Source organism: Dioscorea cayenensis, chromosome 6 (genome assembly GCF_009730915.1).
Source record: "Dioscorea cayenensis subsp. rotundata cultivar TDr96_F1 chromosome 6, TDr96_F1_v2_PseudoChromosome.rev07_lg8_w22 25.fasta, whole genome shotgun sequence".
Lineage (NCBI taxonomy): Eukaryota > Viridiplantae > Streptophyta > Magnoliopsida > Dioscoreales > Dioscoreaceae > Dioscorea > Dioscorea cayenensis.
This window is the reverse complement of record NC_052476.1, coordinates 4780128-4795535: the sequence shown is the minus strand read 5'-3', so window position 1 is coordinate 4795535 and position 15408 is coordinate 4780128. Positions and strand designations below refer to the sequence as shown.

Below are 15408 nucleotides of genomic sequence, written 5' to 3'. Positions count from 1 at the left end.
TATTTGACATATGGACAGCAGCAAACTGATGGTGAAGTTGCAACTGTTTAGTACAATCTCAGTGTATCTTCTCAGACAATTGATTCAGAAGGTACTGATCATTGTTTAGACAAGATGCAATTGATAATGAACTGTTATGTTGTGCAATCTTTGTTATTATTATTATTATTATTTTACTTTCATTCATTTTTGTATTTATTTAGATTTAAAATCACTATTAGTTTTTTAAATAAAAAATTGTTCTTTATTTATTATTTCCCAAATGCACTATACAACCTGACACAGAATTGGTACTCTATAAAATCAACATAATTGTACTTGTGCCTGGAGTCCTTTTTTTTTCATAAATAAAGTCATTATATATATATATATATATAACATTTATATACATTTAAAACTGATTATTTTATGAATCAAGCAACTCATACAAGGTTTGACAATTCTATAATATTATTGAAAAAAATAAAAAATAAAAATAACACACTTCTGGATAAAGAGCAGATTTACATATAAGAGCAACATTATCAGCATCTTCATAAACTGGCCATTAAAATAAACCTGCACAAAAGCTGTTACAATTTCAGTTCCATCATATTTACAAAATAGACAGATTTCACAAGAAAAGTTGACCCTTGAAAAGATTTTTTTTTTAAAAAAAAAGGATGAACATGAGGGTAGTGCAAATACATACAGTTATATTTACAATTTTAACACAAGTCCAGTAACCAGACAGGGATGTCCACTCCCCAGTTCATCAGCCTCCAGAGAACAGCTCTCCCTTCCCAATAACTTCTTGTCAGGTGACAAAGCATCCTGATGAGCATGAAACCGGAGCCAGAAACATGATAGCTTAGCAAGGGCTGATTTTCCAGCAAACTGAACCCTGTATACAAGGTTTAATTCTGCGTATATGCTGTTTCCTACATTGCTTGATGAGGAATACACATCATAACCTTTGAGATCAGACTCTGATACCATGATGAAGGAACTCTCATCAAATGCCATGAGGTTTGGAGTGGTGAACCATGACGGTGATTTCACGATCGGGTGGTCCAAGGAGTTGGACTTTCCGGTTTTCTTCACTTGAAGCCAATAGTAATCGTTAACAGCCTGCAGTTGGAGCAAGGACAGCTTGTTTCAGAGAGGAAATTGTGATGAAGTGGATATCTATTTTAGGATTCAACAAAGAAGGAACTTTCAAGGAGCATTTGGAACCAAATGTTACTTTACAGGCAGTTATAATCTAGTCAATAGCACATAACATATTTAAAGAAGACCACCCACAAGAGGAATAGCTATTTGCACAACCTTTCATTGGTTTAACAACACGCTATAAGTGGATGTTAAAATTACATTTGGATGCCATACCAACACATGCCCCATTCTGTAGTATGGAAGTATGTTGCATACTTATCAAGGTACATCATATCATGCAAGTTTCAAAGTTCAGGAGAGATAATGAAATGAACTGATGACAAAATACCTGCCATTGTGAAGCAGCTAAACGAATTCTAGGCCTGCTTGCTCTGACATGTTCAAATGCAGCCTCTGGTGTCATTAGTTTATGTTGTACCTAGAACATGAACAACCATTAATCCTCTGCATTTATTGGTCACTTGTCTTCTTTCTGGGAAAAAAAGTCACATAAAACAGACCAGAATACAGACCAGGTAACAGAGAACGATGGTTGTGCTACGTCCCCGACCAGCTTTGCAGTGGACATATGTTGTCTTTCCACAGGATGCATTCTCTTGAGAAATTGGCATGAAAAACCATATCAGAAGACAATTGAAAAATAAACAAATAAAAAACGAAAACTCAAATATGGACTTCTTGAGTTTCATTATGGATGAATTACAAAACTGGAACATAAAAACAGGGCAAGCATGTTTCTTAAAATGAATCTTGTTTATTTTTAAAATAAAAAAAAAACACAGAAATTCATCAATATGAAACAAGCATTGTATTGTATCATCACCAATGCTTCGTTAAGTTAAGAGTAGTTAAAGCTTACTGTGGATGAAGTTCACAGCTTGGCAAATATCTCCAAATGAAGGGGCAAAATAATAATCTCTTGTAGGTATCACCAAATGCTCAATTTCATGCTCCTGCAAATCAGAAAGAAAAATTCAGTAAATTATTTGAAGAAATCATCACAAGCATACACTATAGTTTGTGGCTTTTGGGTTTGTACCGTCAGGAATATAGGACTAGAAAAGCAAACAAGAAGGCTCACTATAATGTTATCACAACTTATCAAAATGCACAAATTTCCAAAGAATGTACAAACATCCCTGATGAGAGATGCAGTTGAGAGAACAAGCTTATCATTCTTACTATAATAAATTTATCTCCATACTCCCATTCCATAATTTCCAAAGCATGCATTAATAAACAAAGAAATAGAAATTTTAAAACTCACAAGGTATAGTGATGTAGGCACCAATGTCTCATATGATTCATTTAAAGTTATCACTCCATGAACACCAAGTTGCTTCAAGTGGGGAACATCACTTGGAAATGGAACAGCACCTAATAATAGAAACTGAGAGTAGATCTGTTAACAATTGATGAGAATAAAAAGGATGCCATAATTTCAATACATACATACATATAACACACATATAAATGTGCAAAACAATTAGAGCCTGTAATGAAAGCAAGTATTTGAATTCCTGAGATGCGCCCATGTAATTGCATATCGTAAGTCATGTGCCATCAAATTCTCTGGTAGAATATTTTCTCAACAAACGCACGATCCTCTAAATCTCCACTCAGTATAAAAGTGCTTATTCAGCTGGTAAAGTTTTTTTCTCAGCATCAACAAATGGCAAGCCTTTCTTTTAGATTTACCACGAATCAGTGAACATCATACATATCAGCATCATATCTATCACGATAATTGCTGAATGAAATATCAAAAAATCTTCACAATTTCCAAAGCATGTTTACATCCAAGATTACAAACTCGAGTTGGTTTTGGGGAGACAATGCCAATAAATCCACAACAAATTATCATAACTTCAAGGTTTGCAGAGTTCATTGCATGAAATCATATTTTGGCAATCATCAACTCCAATTCATGGTCGTTAAGAGTTTATTCCCCCAATTCAGAATCAATCCCCAAATCATTAAACATCACAATTTGCAAGTCATGTCTACATCCAAAACCACAAAATCACTTTGGTTTTTGGAAGACAATGTCAATAAGTCTACAATGAAATATCATAACTTCAAGATTTTAAGAGTTCACCACACGAATTCAAAATCCTAACCATCATCGTCTCTAATTCACGCTCATCAAGAGTTCTTTTCCCACAGTTAACAATCAATTCACAAAATCATCCAAAAAAAACTGAAAATCTAAACATGCCCACACATCTAAAACAAGCAATCAGAAATCAATCAATCAATCAATCAATCAATCAATCAATCAATAGATAGATCAAACAGAGAAAAAAAATCACCTCATCAACCTCATCCCACCAACGAAACTCCGCCTGCATCTTATTCCGCACAACATTGTAAAGAAGAGTCGGATAGAACAACGCCCGAGCCCCAACCAAGACCACCACTCTCTTCACATCGATCGTGCTCCCATAAATCCCCAATTCCTCCTTCCCCGCATCCCCACAATCCTCCTCTTCCAAACCCTCGATTCGCATGCCCGAAACCCCTCAATCTCACCCAAATTCGAACTCAAACAAGCTGATCACCACCAAAGACGATAAAAACCCCAAGAAAACAAGGAAATTGGGATACCTCTCTAGGGTTTGCAGCTCGAGAACAAGGACCGCATCGAGGGTTTCTCTCGTCGCAAGCGATTCCAATATCAAGGGTTTGCTTCATCGAAAGACGAAGTCTTTTTCTTCATTGTTGTTTTCAACGAAGAGGGGAAGTAGTTCTGACCGTTCGATTTAGAATCAACGGTAGAGATTGAATTATACAGTTGATGTGCCTACGTGGCTAAAAATATTAGCTCCGTTGTAACTTAAAGTCAAGTGGGACCCACCTTAGCGTCGGTGGAGCGGTTGTAATATATCTATAAATTTTTTATTTTTTTAAATAGTCAATATATATCATAAAACATCATTATTTTTTTAATATATATTTAATTTTTTTAATTTACAGTAACAACTTCTTCTTGATTTATGCCCATTTGAATCTTTTATAAAAATATTTGTGTCTTATTGAGAAGATTAGTAACTCCCGTGTAGTGATGGCAATAATATCCAAACCCGACCCTACTCGACCCGATCCGATCCGAGTTTGACAAGTAAAACCCGATTTGACCGAGTTTCGGGTCGGGTTCGGATAAAACTCGACTTGTATGAAACGGAGTGCGGGTGTGAGTATGGGAATTCTAATACCCGACCCGAAATTAAAATTACTAAAATATTTATATAATATATATATATGAGAACCCATCATCTAGGGACGTCCCTAGATTTCAAATCTAAGGGATGTCCATAGTAACTCGTCGGATAAATCTAACGACTCTTATCATTATGAGCAGTAGAAACCGCGTTCTACAGGTGTTGTACGATGATCATAAGCAGTAAAAAGTGTACAGTGTTTATATATATCAATGCAACCATTTGGATGATGATCCAACGAGCTTAGATTTAAAAACATCCCTAGAATTGAAATCTAGTGGCGTCCTGAGATGATGTTTTTCCCCATATATATATATATATAGAATTCATCTACTGGGGGCGTCCCTAGAAATCATTTCTAGGGATGTCCCTCATCGACCAGATTAGATGGCCATCTAACGGTGATGTATACTTTAAAAAAATATTTGGAGACCGCCCACCCAAATCTTTTTCTAGGGGTTGCGATGTCGAGACTGCCCGTTGTTCTCTCCCCTCTCCTCCTCCATTCCCGAGTCGGCCTTGAGAAGATCTTCGACTCCCTCTCACTTCTGCCATGGCCGTGAGCCGTTGTTCTCCCCTCCTCTCCTCCTCCATTCCCTGAGTTGGCGCCTGACCAGATCTTCGCCTCCCTCTCCCTTGCAGCAACCACCGCCCTCGTTGTTTTCTCCCACTCTCCTCCTCCATTCCCGAGCTGACACCCACCTAGATCTTTGCCTCCCTCTTCCTTGCAGCAGCCGCTCTGACCATTGATGTCACCACCGGATTCGATCTCACAGACCAACTCCAGTGCCTGAAATGATCACATATAGCATGGAGTTGATCATGGAGCACTCAAAGAGGCCAGATGGTGTATACTTGGGGATAATCGAGAATCTATTGATCCCTATGCGATCTCTGATTTGCAAGGTAAGCTTTAGTAAATCTTCATTTTTTTGGTTGCAATCCTTTTTTATTGATTTGATTCTGAAACAATGGGGGAGGACAGAAGGAAAGAAAGGAGATCTAGGAAAAAAAACAGAGAGATTTTTTTTTATTGTTCTTTGAATGTGATGATATGGATTCTGTATTTATGAAATTTTATTTCAATTTTTTGTTTTGGTTATAGTTTTGTTTCAATTTCATACTTAATTTTGTTTCATCACCTTTTCCATGTTCTTGGATTTATCTATTGATAAAAGTAATTTAAAAAGTTATTGGGAAAATATGGCTAGGATGTCAGATATTCTTGTTGTTTATGCAAGGGTTGATCCTGCCACGGAATATTGTCAAGGTTATTCATAAATAATTTTCTCTGTTTTTTAACTCTGGCATTTCATTAAATTTCTGATTTGGTAAAATCACTCTTTGGAAGTTCCATCTTCAGTTTACTTGGAATCTTTGCAGTAAATTTGTTTTCTTTGTAGGCATGAGTGATTTACTTTCACCTTTTATTGTGCTCTATGAGGACAATGCGGATGCCTTCTGGTGCTTTGAGATGCTCCTACGAAGAATGGTGCTCAACATTGACTTAATAATTTTTATACGGTAATCTATCCAATGGTTTGATGGTTCATTTACTTTTACGATTACGTATTGGTTTCCTTTCCAGGGTGAAAATTTCCAAATGGAAAGACCTACTGGGGTGATGAAGCAGTTACAAGCTTTATGGAAGATATTGGAACACACTGACACTGAAATTTATGAGCATCTGTCTCTAGATGTATTAGTGTATTTTAAATCACTGATATCAATTTGCATGGCCATTAGCATATAGATTCATGCTTTCAAGCGAGTGTGGCTTTATATTTGAATGAAAAACAGAATGTCTCCAGGTGTAAAATTGGTTGTTGAATGAAAAACAGAATGCCTCCAGAATGCCTCCAGGTGTAAAATTGATTGTTGAATGAAAAACAGAATGTCTCCAGGTGCTTTGAAGATTTGTGTGGGGATTGTAACTAAATTATTAAATTTGATTGATGAAACAGGGAAGTCAAATGTTACATTGCATAGGTCCATTTGGACCTTCCCTTCGATGCAAAATTTGAAAAACCAATATGGACAACACCTTGTGACAAAAAAAAAGGAAACAAATCACTCTTTTGCATGCTTTGAGAAAATGTGAGCATAAAGAAGCTTGTTCCAAACATCTGAGCATAAAGAAAATGTGAGCATAAAGAAAATGTGAGCATAAATTAACACTTATTTCCAATTCATTATCCATATTGTCCTGCAACCATTGTGACCAAGTCTTCAGGGCTATCTCAAAACACATAGTAATCACAAGAAGAAAAATGCACTACTATACTCACTAATCAATTCTGAAGTTCCCAAAAACTTCATCCAAAATTAAAATACCATAAAACATGACCATGATCACAATGAAACCATTAAAGATTCATCTTCCATATTAAATTACAATATAAATTACATGACTCACTAATACAATATAAATACCTTAAAACATGACCATGATCACAATGAAACCATTAAAGATTCATCTTCCATGACTCACTAATACAATATAAATTACATAAATCACTTGTCCTAGATAAAAGCTTGTTTATAACTCCAAAATGAAAATCACATGTAGATTCAAAAAGTGACCAATGAGTGCTCCTTGTTGCTCAAGATGGATCTACATTCACAAATAAAAAGTTTCATTTAGTAAATAACAAAAAATGATTAAAATATAAAATAAATTGATGCAACTTTTAAAAGAAAAAAATGTCTTACTAAATGTGCAAGTAGTCATGTAATGACCCTTTCCTCCACATCTACTACAAGTTCTTTTTCTCTTGGCTGATAATTGAAGGTCGATGCCGGACTCAATCCTCGTATTCACTCTTGGTCGACCTTTGGTCTTGATAGGTTTTGGATCAAGAATACTAACGTTTGACCCACAAACATTATCTTCACTTGAGAAGGCAAGGCAAGAAGAGGAACCAATAATCTCTTGATTTTCCTCATTTTGCCCGGTGCACGATCTATGTTCTGGGGCACTAGACATTTCACCAAGAATTTCAAAAATGTCTTTAAGCTTTGGCATAATTTTCTCATACATCTCTAGGGATGATATAGATTGTGCGATACGAAAACACATATTTTGTGCATTCCACTTCATCAAGGGTGTGAAGACATTGTTGCATGTCTCAACCATCATAACACTTGATCTATATCTTGCATCTATAGTCCAACGACGTAGAATATATCTTTTGGGAATCTTTGCAACCTCTTTTTTTTTAAATATTTTCAATATATGGCGACACAACACACCTTCTATCTCAAACTTCTTACAAGAGCATGTTGCCGAAGGCTCCCCATCTTCACTACAATCTTTGCTAAACACAACAGTTTGATTACAAATTATATATTTTGCATTTTCAGACCCATCTCGAATACGTTCGGCAAGCATACTATCACTTTCTCGCAATTCTACTTGAAAGATATTAAACACAGCTCTTGTATACACTTCTCCTGCATGCTTCTCAATTGGATGACTTGTGTAATAATTAGCTATCGAGTCCAACGTTTTGAAGTCTTCATTTTCTTCATCATTTCGTCGAGCAACCAAAGCCTTATCATACTGCATAACAAACTCATCCAATGGAGTTTGTGCATTAACAAAGCCATCAAAAAATGAGTTGATACTTTCGCTACGTTGTGTAGAAGTCATTCCAGCTGTAAATATATCTTGCCAATATAAAAACACCCATTTGTGTCGAATGTTATACATCTTACTCAACCAATGTTTATCATCAATGTTGTATGTTGCTTGAAGTTCACCCCATCTATTTTCAAATGCTTCAATTGATTCACTACGATGCAACCAATTGTTGTAGTCCATCATGAAGCCCTCTTTACTCTTCAAATCTACTAAATACTTCATTGAATTTCTTCCAATGTGCCACGAGCAAAGTCGATGGCCAGAATTTGGAAACACTTTTGCAATGGCCTTCCCCATAGCCAAGTCTTGATCTGTAATTATGGTTTTTGGATGTTTCCCTAGCATACATCTCAACCATGTTTGGAATACCCATAAAAAACTTTCTTCTTTTTCATCTGCGATTAGAGCACAACCAAATAAAATTGATTGCATGTGATGGTTGACACCAACAAAAGGAGCAAAAGGGAAACCAAATCTATTGGTTTTATAAGTAGTGTCAAAAACGACAACATCTCCAAATTCTGAATATGCCATTCTAGATCTTCCATCTGCCCAAAAGACACATCTAGTTTGACCAAACTCATCAAGCTCCACATCAAAGAAGAAAAAATCGTCATTGAGTTTTTTTTCCTTGAAAATTTGAACAATAGCCATGCATTCTTTCCCAATATTGTTGCTTCGGACTCCCCTCAAATGATTGGAACAATCAACCCTTGTAATTACTGCAGATCCTGTATTTGAAAGTGTTTCATTTAATATTTGACTCATTTGGCTCGGTCCCAATCTACTCTTATGCAATGTCTCCATCAAATTTTTACATGTCTCACTAATATGGCGGTGAGACCTTATCTTCATCACCTTAGATGGAGTTGTTAGTAAAACATGATTATGCACATCATCAAACGTCTTTATGGTCCATCGTCCCACTCTTCATTTTTTTGACACTACCATTCGAGCTTCACAATTTGTTCTTGTATCTCTACGCCTTCGCATGCTTTTTTTCCTAGTTGTCTTTTGTCTAACATAGATTTAGCTCCTTCCTTATCACAAACAAAGTGTCGACAAGTAATCACTTGAGAACTTGATGAACGATACACATGGCCCTTTCTTACCCCCAAAACCTTTGGACTTTGCATAATCCAAGTAATATTGAAATGTTGCATCCTCATCCTCGAACTCCATACCAACAAATGGGATTCTTACCTCCCTGCTCATCTTGAGATTGTGGACTCATTGCCATTTCTTGATCATCTTCGGTTGTCAATTCATGCATATCTTCAACTTGTTGGCTATCAATTCCTTGTGTCACATGACCTTCACCTTCTTCATGTAATCTACATAACCCGAGCTCGTTTATATCCATTTCAATATCCTCAAAGATGGAATTGTCGTTTCAGATATTTTTATCGGTGATATTTGCCATGATAGCCTATAAATAAAACTACAACCATTTAGAATATATCAACTTATTATCAATTAGTTTGTTAAGAAAACAAACAAAGACAGTGGCTAGTCACAAGTTAACAGAAGTCACAAGAAGAACAAAGTGAAAACAGACATGGAAACTCATAAAACAACACAAAGATAAGAAGCAAAGTTAATGATTGGTAGGAAATTTACGCCAAAAATAAAATAAAATAAAGAAGTCTGATATCATAAGATTGAATAATACATACAAAAGGAGACTATAGAGATGAAAATAAAATACTGGCCTTTCAGTTTTTCAATTGGTGATGAAACCATAGGAAAATTTCATATGTTGGAAGGTTGGTTTCCCGTGTTAGATACACTTACGACAATTTCAGGAGTCAACAATATTAGCACCAATTCAAGAGAAGTAAAATGTCTAGATTTCAAAATCTGATGAGCATTGTCAGTCATGTGTTGCTTATATTCAAAATTGCATCTTGTTGTTTGAAAAGAAGAGAATCACAACAAACTGGACTAGCACATGTTTGATATACAAATTCAGATGATTAGGTTCTTGCCTTATATGAAAACTTAAATATTTTTCATACTTTGAATTCCATAATCAGAAAGGAAAGATATCAACTATGTGATTTTTTTTGCGCATAGACGTACTAAAATGTATTAGCATTGTTGATTTATTTGACTGACATAATAACAACATGATAATTTGCTAGTTAGGTAGATGAAAGGGTGTGAAAAAGGAAGGTAAATTGAATCTCCATACCTATCTTCTCGGGCGGCGTCTGCTGCAAGAGAGAGGGAGGCGAAGATCTTCTCGGGCGTCAGCACCGGCTGCTGCAAGGGAGAGGGAGGCGACGAGATTCTCAGGCGTTGGCTCGGGAATGGAGGAGGAGAGAGGGGAGAACAATGGACGGAGGCGAAGATCTAACTGGGCATCTCCAAATATTTTATGAGATTATACATCAGCCGTTAGATGATGGCCATCTAACGGCTGATGGGGGACATCCCTAGAAATGATTTCTAGGGACGTCCCCAGCAGATGAATTCCCTATATATATATATACACTAATATGTTCTACAACTTAACAATTTAGGGTTTTTTATTTTTCCTCTTTGTTTAGTCTTGTAATTTTATAATAATTTTATTTTATTTTATAAAAAAATTATAATTACTTTTAAGTTATTTTTCTATAAAAAAATATATTTTTTATTAATTTTTTTAATATGGGGGCTGGGGCGGTTATACCTACAAGTACCCGATTACCCGTCGGGTGCTGGTGCGGGTTGGGGTTTTTAAAACCCGTCGGGTTCAGGTTCGGGTATACTAGCGGGTATGATAAAATCCACATCCGATCCGACCCGTTGCCATCCCTACTCCCATGTATACTCGTACTTACTCTGATATGATTTATCTTGAATTATAAATAATTAAAGAAAGATAATATATCTTTTTGTCGGTAGCATATTTATTGAAAGAGTTAATTTTTATTAAGATAATTATATTTTATTTTTATAAAAATTAGTTTTTTTTATATATAAGAATAATACTTCAATCCATCAACATGTGAAACTTAGAATGGAACTCATAAATTAAACCTACCATTCTTTGTGAACTTTTGCTCAATTTTTATTCAAATAGCAAGAAGCAGAAATGGTCAAAGAGAATGCATAAATGAAATCTAAAACTCTGAATACCCTTCATTCAATCTCCATGTCAATCAAAAGAAAGAAATTAAAAAGAGAAACATTAATCACAAAAATACTGACAGAAATACACTTTTCTCATGTGCATAAAACATTTCTAAACTCCAAGTACAGCAGAAATAATCAGGGAAAAAACAGAAACATCTTCCATTAACATCCATATCCATCAAAACAAAAGAAAAGAAAATAAAAAAAACAAATATTGAAGTTCTTGTCAAGTTCATAAATATGTTCAAACTTCAAATACAGCAGAAACATAAAAAGTCTGGACAACAACAATAATCCTCATGAAGAAAGAATGAAGAACAACATAAATTAAATTTTAAAACTCTAAAACAGTACTCTTCATTCATCTCCATCCATTTTAAAAAAAAAAGAACCAAGTATATATATGATAATAATTCTAAGGACTTTTAGCACTCCGTTGTCCACTTGACTTCTTAATAGACTCAATCCTCTGAAGTCTAATTTGCTCTCTAAACTTAGCAATAAACTCATCAGCTTTCTTATCCACTTCATGTTCATCATCCTCCACTTCTTCTTCCTCCACTTCCACTCCACTTTTCAGACTTTTTTCTTCTTCTATTTCTTCAATCTTTTCATGAACATGAACATCATCCTCCTCCTCCTCCTCCTCCTCCTCATCATCATCATCATCAGAAGACTCCACTATCACCTTCTCCACCACTTCCTTCTTCTCCATCACATGCTCATCAAAATCAACACTGTTCAATGATCTAAATGTCCTCACTGACTTCCCAACACGTGTAACTGAAGTTGGAGGTGGAGGTGGTGGAGGAGGTGGAGGAGGTGGTGGAGGTGGAGTTACAGATAAAGAACTCTTCTTCTTTTTCAGAAATTGAGTATCTTGACTAACCTTAGCACTGATCTCCTTCTCCTTCTCTTTCTCCTTCTCTTTATCTTTTAATTCCAAGGATACAGCCATCCTCCCTGATCTAGATCTCCAAGGGATAGGAGAAGGAAGAACAACACTTTCCTTCAATGATTCACTAGTAGCTGATCTCTTCATAACAACAGGCTCAGCTTGAGAATACTGTGAACTCCAAGCTTGAACTTTAGAATAAGTTTCATCAGAAACACTGGAACTATTATTGTTATTGGTCTTATTATCATCATCATCATCAAAAACAGATGCAACATGAAGAAGCTTGGAAATGTATGAAGTAGGAGTATCAGGTTTGGATGAAGAAATAATATCTTTTTCAAGATCATGATCGTTGTTTCGACGACTAAAGAGACCGTAGGAGATGGTAATACCAACGACGAGAAGGTGAAGAAGCTCCCAAGACCGAGTGAAGATAGAGTGGTTGATGAAGTCTGGAGCTTGGGAGGGGAAGAGAGGAAGAAGCGCAATGAAGATTATGATTAATAAGGATTTGTGTAATAAGTTTGAGAGTGGTTTGGGTTCAATGTTGATAGGTTTGGGAAGATGAGGAGGAGCCATGAGATTAAGGAAAAGGAGAAAAGATAGATTGAAAGAAAGAGAGAAGATTAATGAATGGGAGGAGATTGGTTTGTATGAATTTGGAATGACTTTAAAGTGAAGTAAAGGTTGAAGAAGACAAAGGAAATATGTCAGGAAGCTTTGATACCATTTGTAATGAGGATTTATAAGGAAAAAGATGAATGAGATGAATGCATAGAATGAAGTTGTGTTTGTGATGGGGTGGTGGAAAATGGGATTAGATGTGGTTGAGATTCTTCTTTTGGAGTGTGTACGCTAGCTTTCTTTTTTTCTTTTTTTGATTTATGGTATAATGGAATGTGGTGGTGTTGAGGTGGTGAAGGTGGTGGTGGTGGTGATGGTGGTGAAGTTTCTTCTTTTTATTTATTCTTTTTTTTTAGAACTTTTTCTTCACTCTCTTTTGTTTGTTCCTTCATTTTGCTTTGATTGTGTATATAATAAATATATATATATATATATTTATTTTGAATATTTTGTTGTTTTCTCTTTGTTGCCAAGTTTGAATATGTGCTTCTCTTCTTGCATGTTGCATCATAGGACAATGTATTTATTTGTTTGATTTTTTTTATGTGATTATTTTTAATATTAAAAAGTAATTAAAAAATACATGTATTGGAGGCAATTTTGTGGGTGAATGGCAAAAAAATTAATAGGAAAATTATCAATTATTTAAAAAATAAAATTAAAAAAATGATTGAAGAATGCTTTATATATTTGTATTAGAGTAATTTAGTGTGGATGGATTTGGAGGATTTTTTTTTTTTAAGAGGGGGTTTGAAGAATTTTTTATATATAAATGTTTGAATATTTTGAAAGTCAAATAAGAACTAAGACTAAAAAAAAAAGTTTATTACCTATATTTTGGAAAATTATATTGGGTTGGTATTATTAGGATTAAGTCAAATTAATCACATTCTATTTTGTGTGTGTTCACATTTGAATGAATAACATTAAAATCATCAATAAAATTATTGTCAATTTCTATTTTTGAAAGTTTATTTTTTATTTTTTATTTTTTTTAAAGGCGACAAGCACCAGAACCGAGAGATGTGCACGTGTAGAAAGCAAAGCTTAACACCGACTCACATGTCTTCACCTTGCGTAGGCTATGAGGTTTGATCCCGGGTCCTCTCAAAATGAACATCTTACACAAAGGACCCGATAACAATTGACCCAAAGGCAATTGGGTTGAAAATTTATTTTTAAGGTTATAATTTTGGAATTTATTTTTTTAATTAAAAATAAGGAATTAGATTCCTTTTTGAAATGACTAAGAAGAAATATGACAAGAGTAAAGGTTTGAGATGCTGACAATTAAAGAGAAAAAGTGGTCATGTCTTGGAATAGCGTTTGACCCACGCCATATTAACTTCCCATTCATTCTTTCCATGCAAACCCCCACTTATATAATTTTATTCCCTATGAATTATATTTAATATTACTAAAAATATAAAATATTACAAAATTTAAATATTAATATATTTTTAAACTTAATTATATATTTAAAAAATAAAATATTTTTTATACCAAATTATTTGGTTGAGGAAATAGCACTTAGAACAACCTATGTATATATATGTAAATTTTGTGTATTTGATTAGGGATATTCTAAGTTAATTAAATCATTTAAAAAATGCATAATTTTAATTTCAATATAATTATTTTATTTGTATTTTTTAAATTAAAATTTGACCATTCAAATAATTATACTTTTTCATAAAATAAATTAAAATAATAAAATTTTAAATTTAATTAAAAAGAGTGTTCACCTATTCCCCATCCATTATATGAAAATTATACTTGAATCTTATATATTTTAAAATACACTATCATGTGGCATGTATTCCTGAATTAGGGGTGTTATACATCAATTAAGAGTAAGAATTTTCTCTAAATATCATATTACTACTTTATAAATAAAATTTTATCTTAAAAAAAATTATAAGGGGGAGGTCATGGGTTCAAATCCCTCCCCGATCGATCTGTCATGCAGCGTCATTGTTCATATATTGCTCACCGGGGATTCTTTATATTATTCTCATACTTATCATATATCAGTATATCCGGATTCCAAAGATCTTGTTTTGTCTTATTTATATTCATATAAAAAAAGTCGACTGTCGTCTATTATTCGATTGTTCTTATAAATGGAATATGATGATACAAACTAGTGCCATTTGATTTGTCAAGCTGAGAAAGCAAAAATTAACAGATAATAATAGTAATTGTGACTCATATTCACAATGTTTTATTTAATTATATTATTTATTTATGTATTTTGAGAATATGAGATATATGGATTATGGATATACTTGTCAGCTTTCCTACTTTTCTTTGTCAGCAAATTTATTTTTTCTTAGAAAACTTTATATAAAGATAATATAATTATTATCTAATATATACATTTCATTGATTCCAATGCATCAAATTCCAATTCCATTGTTAAGTAGTAAAAATGCATCTGAACATCTGGGTCCACTTGCACAAAATAAATAAATAAATAAATAAATAAATAAATAAAAGTAGAAAAATAAAAGAAATAAAAAGGTCTTGTTTGTGGCCCAGATTCCTTTTGCAGTGTTCATCTATAGATAAACTTTTTTTCTTTTTTTCTAAAAAGAAGATAATGAAGGTTCTTTCAAATGTTTAAATTTTATTGATTTATTTATTAAAAGTATGATTTATTTTTTTGTTCATTTTAGGGACTTATCAAAATATTATTAAACAAAAAAATCACATTAATTTATATACATTTATTAAAATCTAAA

General features: G+C 33.9%; 4 protein-coding genes across 8 annotated transcripts; 1 reads left to right on the top strand and 3 right to left on the bottom strand.

Moving 5' to 3' along the window:
• Positions 1–428: 428 nt before the first annotated feature.
• On the bottom strand, positions 429–3866 carry LOC120262936 (phosphatidylglycerophosphate phosphatase PTPMT1-like). 3 transcript variants are annotated; one of them, XM_039270854.1, is made up of 7 exons: positions 3468–3866; positions 2423–2545; positions 2015–2108; positions 1668–1750; positions 1484–1573; positions 692–1110; positions 429–558 (listed from the first exon to the last, which is right to left on the bottom strand). In XM_039270854.1, exons 1-6 carry the CDS (start codon positions 3663–3665, stop codon positions 700–702), a joined length of 999 nt encoding a protein of 332 aa, XP_039126788.1. In that variant the 5' UTR covers positions 3666–3866; the 3' UTR covers positions 429–558; positions 692–699. The 3 variants fall into 3 exon arrangements, with proteins under 3 accessions (XP_039126788.1, XP_039126785.1, XP_039126786.1); XM_039270852.1 differs by having other exon boundaries at positions 533–569; XM_039270851.1 differs by having other exon boundaries at positions 511–1110.
• A 1259-nt stretch (positions 3867–5125) lies between these two features.
• On the top strand, positions 5126–6222 carry LOC120262941 (GTPase-activating protein gyp7-like). Of its 3 annotated transcripts, none has more exons than XR_005537016.1 (3): positions 5126–5282; positions 5780–5868; positions 5965–6222. XR_005537016.1 is itself a non-coding variant. In XM_039270859.1 (3 exons), the coding sequence occupies exons 1-3, from the start codon at positions 5526–5528 to the stop codon at positions 6127–6129; spliced, it is 375 nt and encodes a 124-aa protein (XP_039126793.1). In that variant the 5' UTR covers positions 5126–5525; the 3' UTR covers positions 6130–6222. The 3 variants fall into 3 exon arrangements, 2 of the variants coding, with proteins under 2 accessions (XP_039126793.1, XP_039126794.1); XM_039270859.1 differs by having other exon boundaries at positions 5126–5646; XM_039270860.1 differs by having other exon boundaries at positions 5126–5646; positions 5780–5900.
• Positions 6223–6979: 757 nt separating this feature from the next.
• LOC120263071 (protein FAR1-RELATED SEQUENCE 5-like) lies at positions 6980–9382 on the bottom strand. Its single transcript, XM_039270991.1, has 3 exons — positions 9223–9382; positions 7089–8750; positions 6980–6990 (listed from the first exon to the last, which is right to left on the bottom strand). The coding sequence occupies exons 1-3, from the start codon at positions 9380–9382 to the stop codon at positions 6980–6982; spliced, it is 1833 nt and encodes a 610-aa protein (XP_039126925.1).
• Positions 9383–11354: 1972 nt separating this feature from the next.
• LOC120262935 (DNA ligase 1-like) lies at positions 11355–12859 on the bottom strand. Its single transcript, XM_039270850.1, has one exon. It carries the CDS (start codon positions 12617–12619, stop codon positions 11558–11560), a length of 1062 nt encoding a protein of 353 aa, XP_039126784.1. The 5' UTR covers positions 12620–12859; the 3' UTR covers positions 11355–11557.
• Between the last annotated feature and the right edge of the window lie 2549 nt (positions 12860–15408).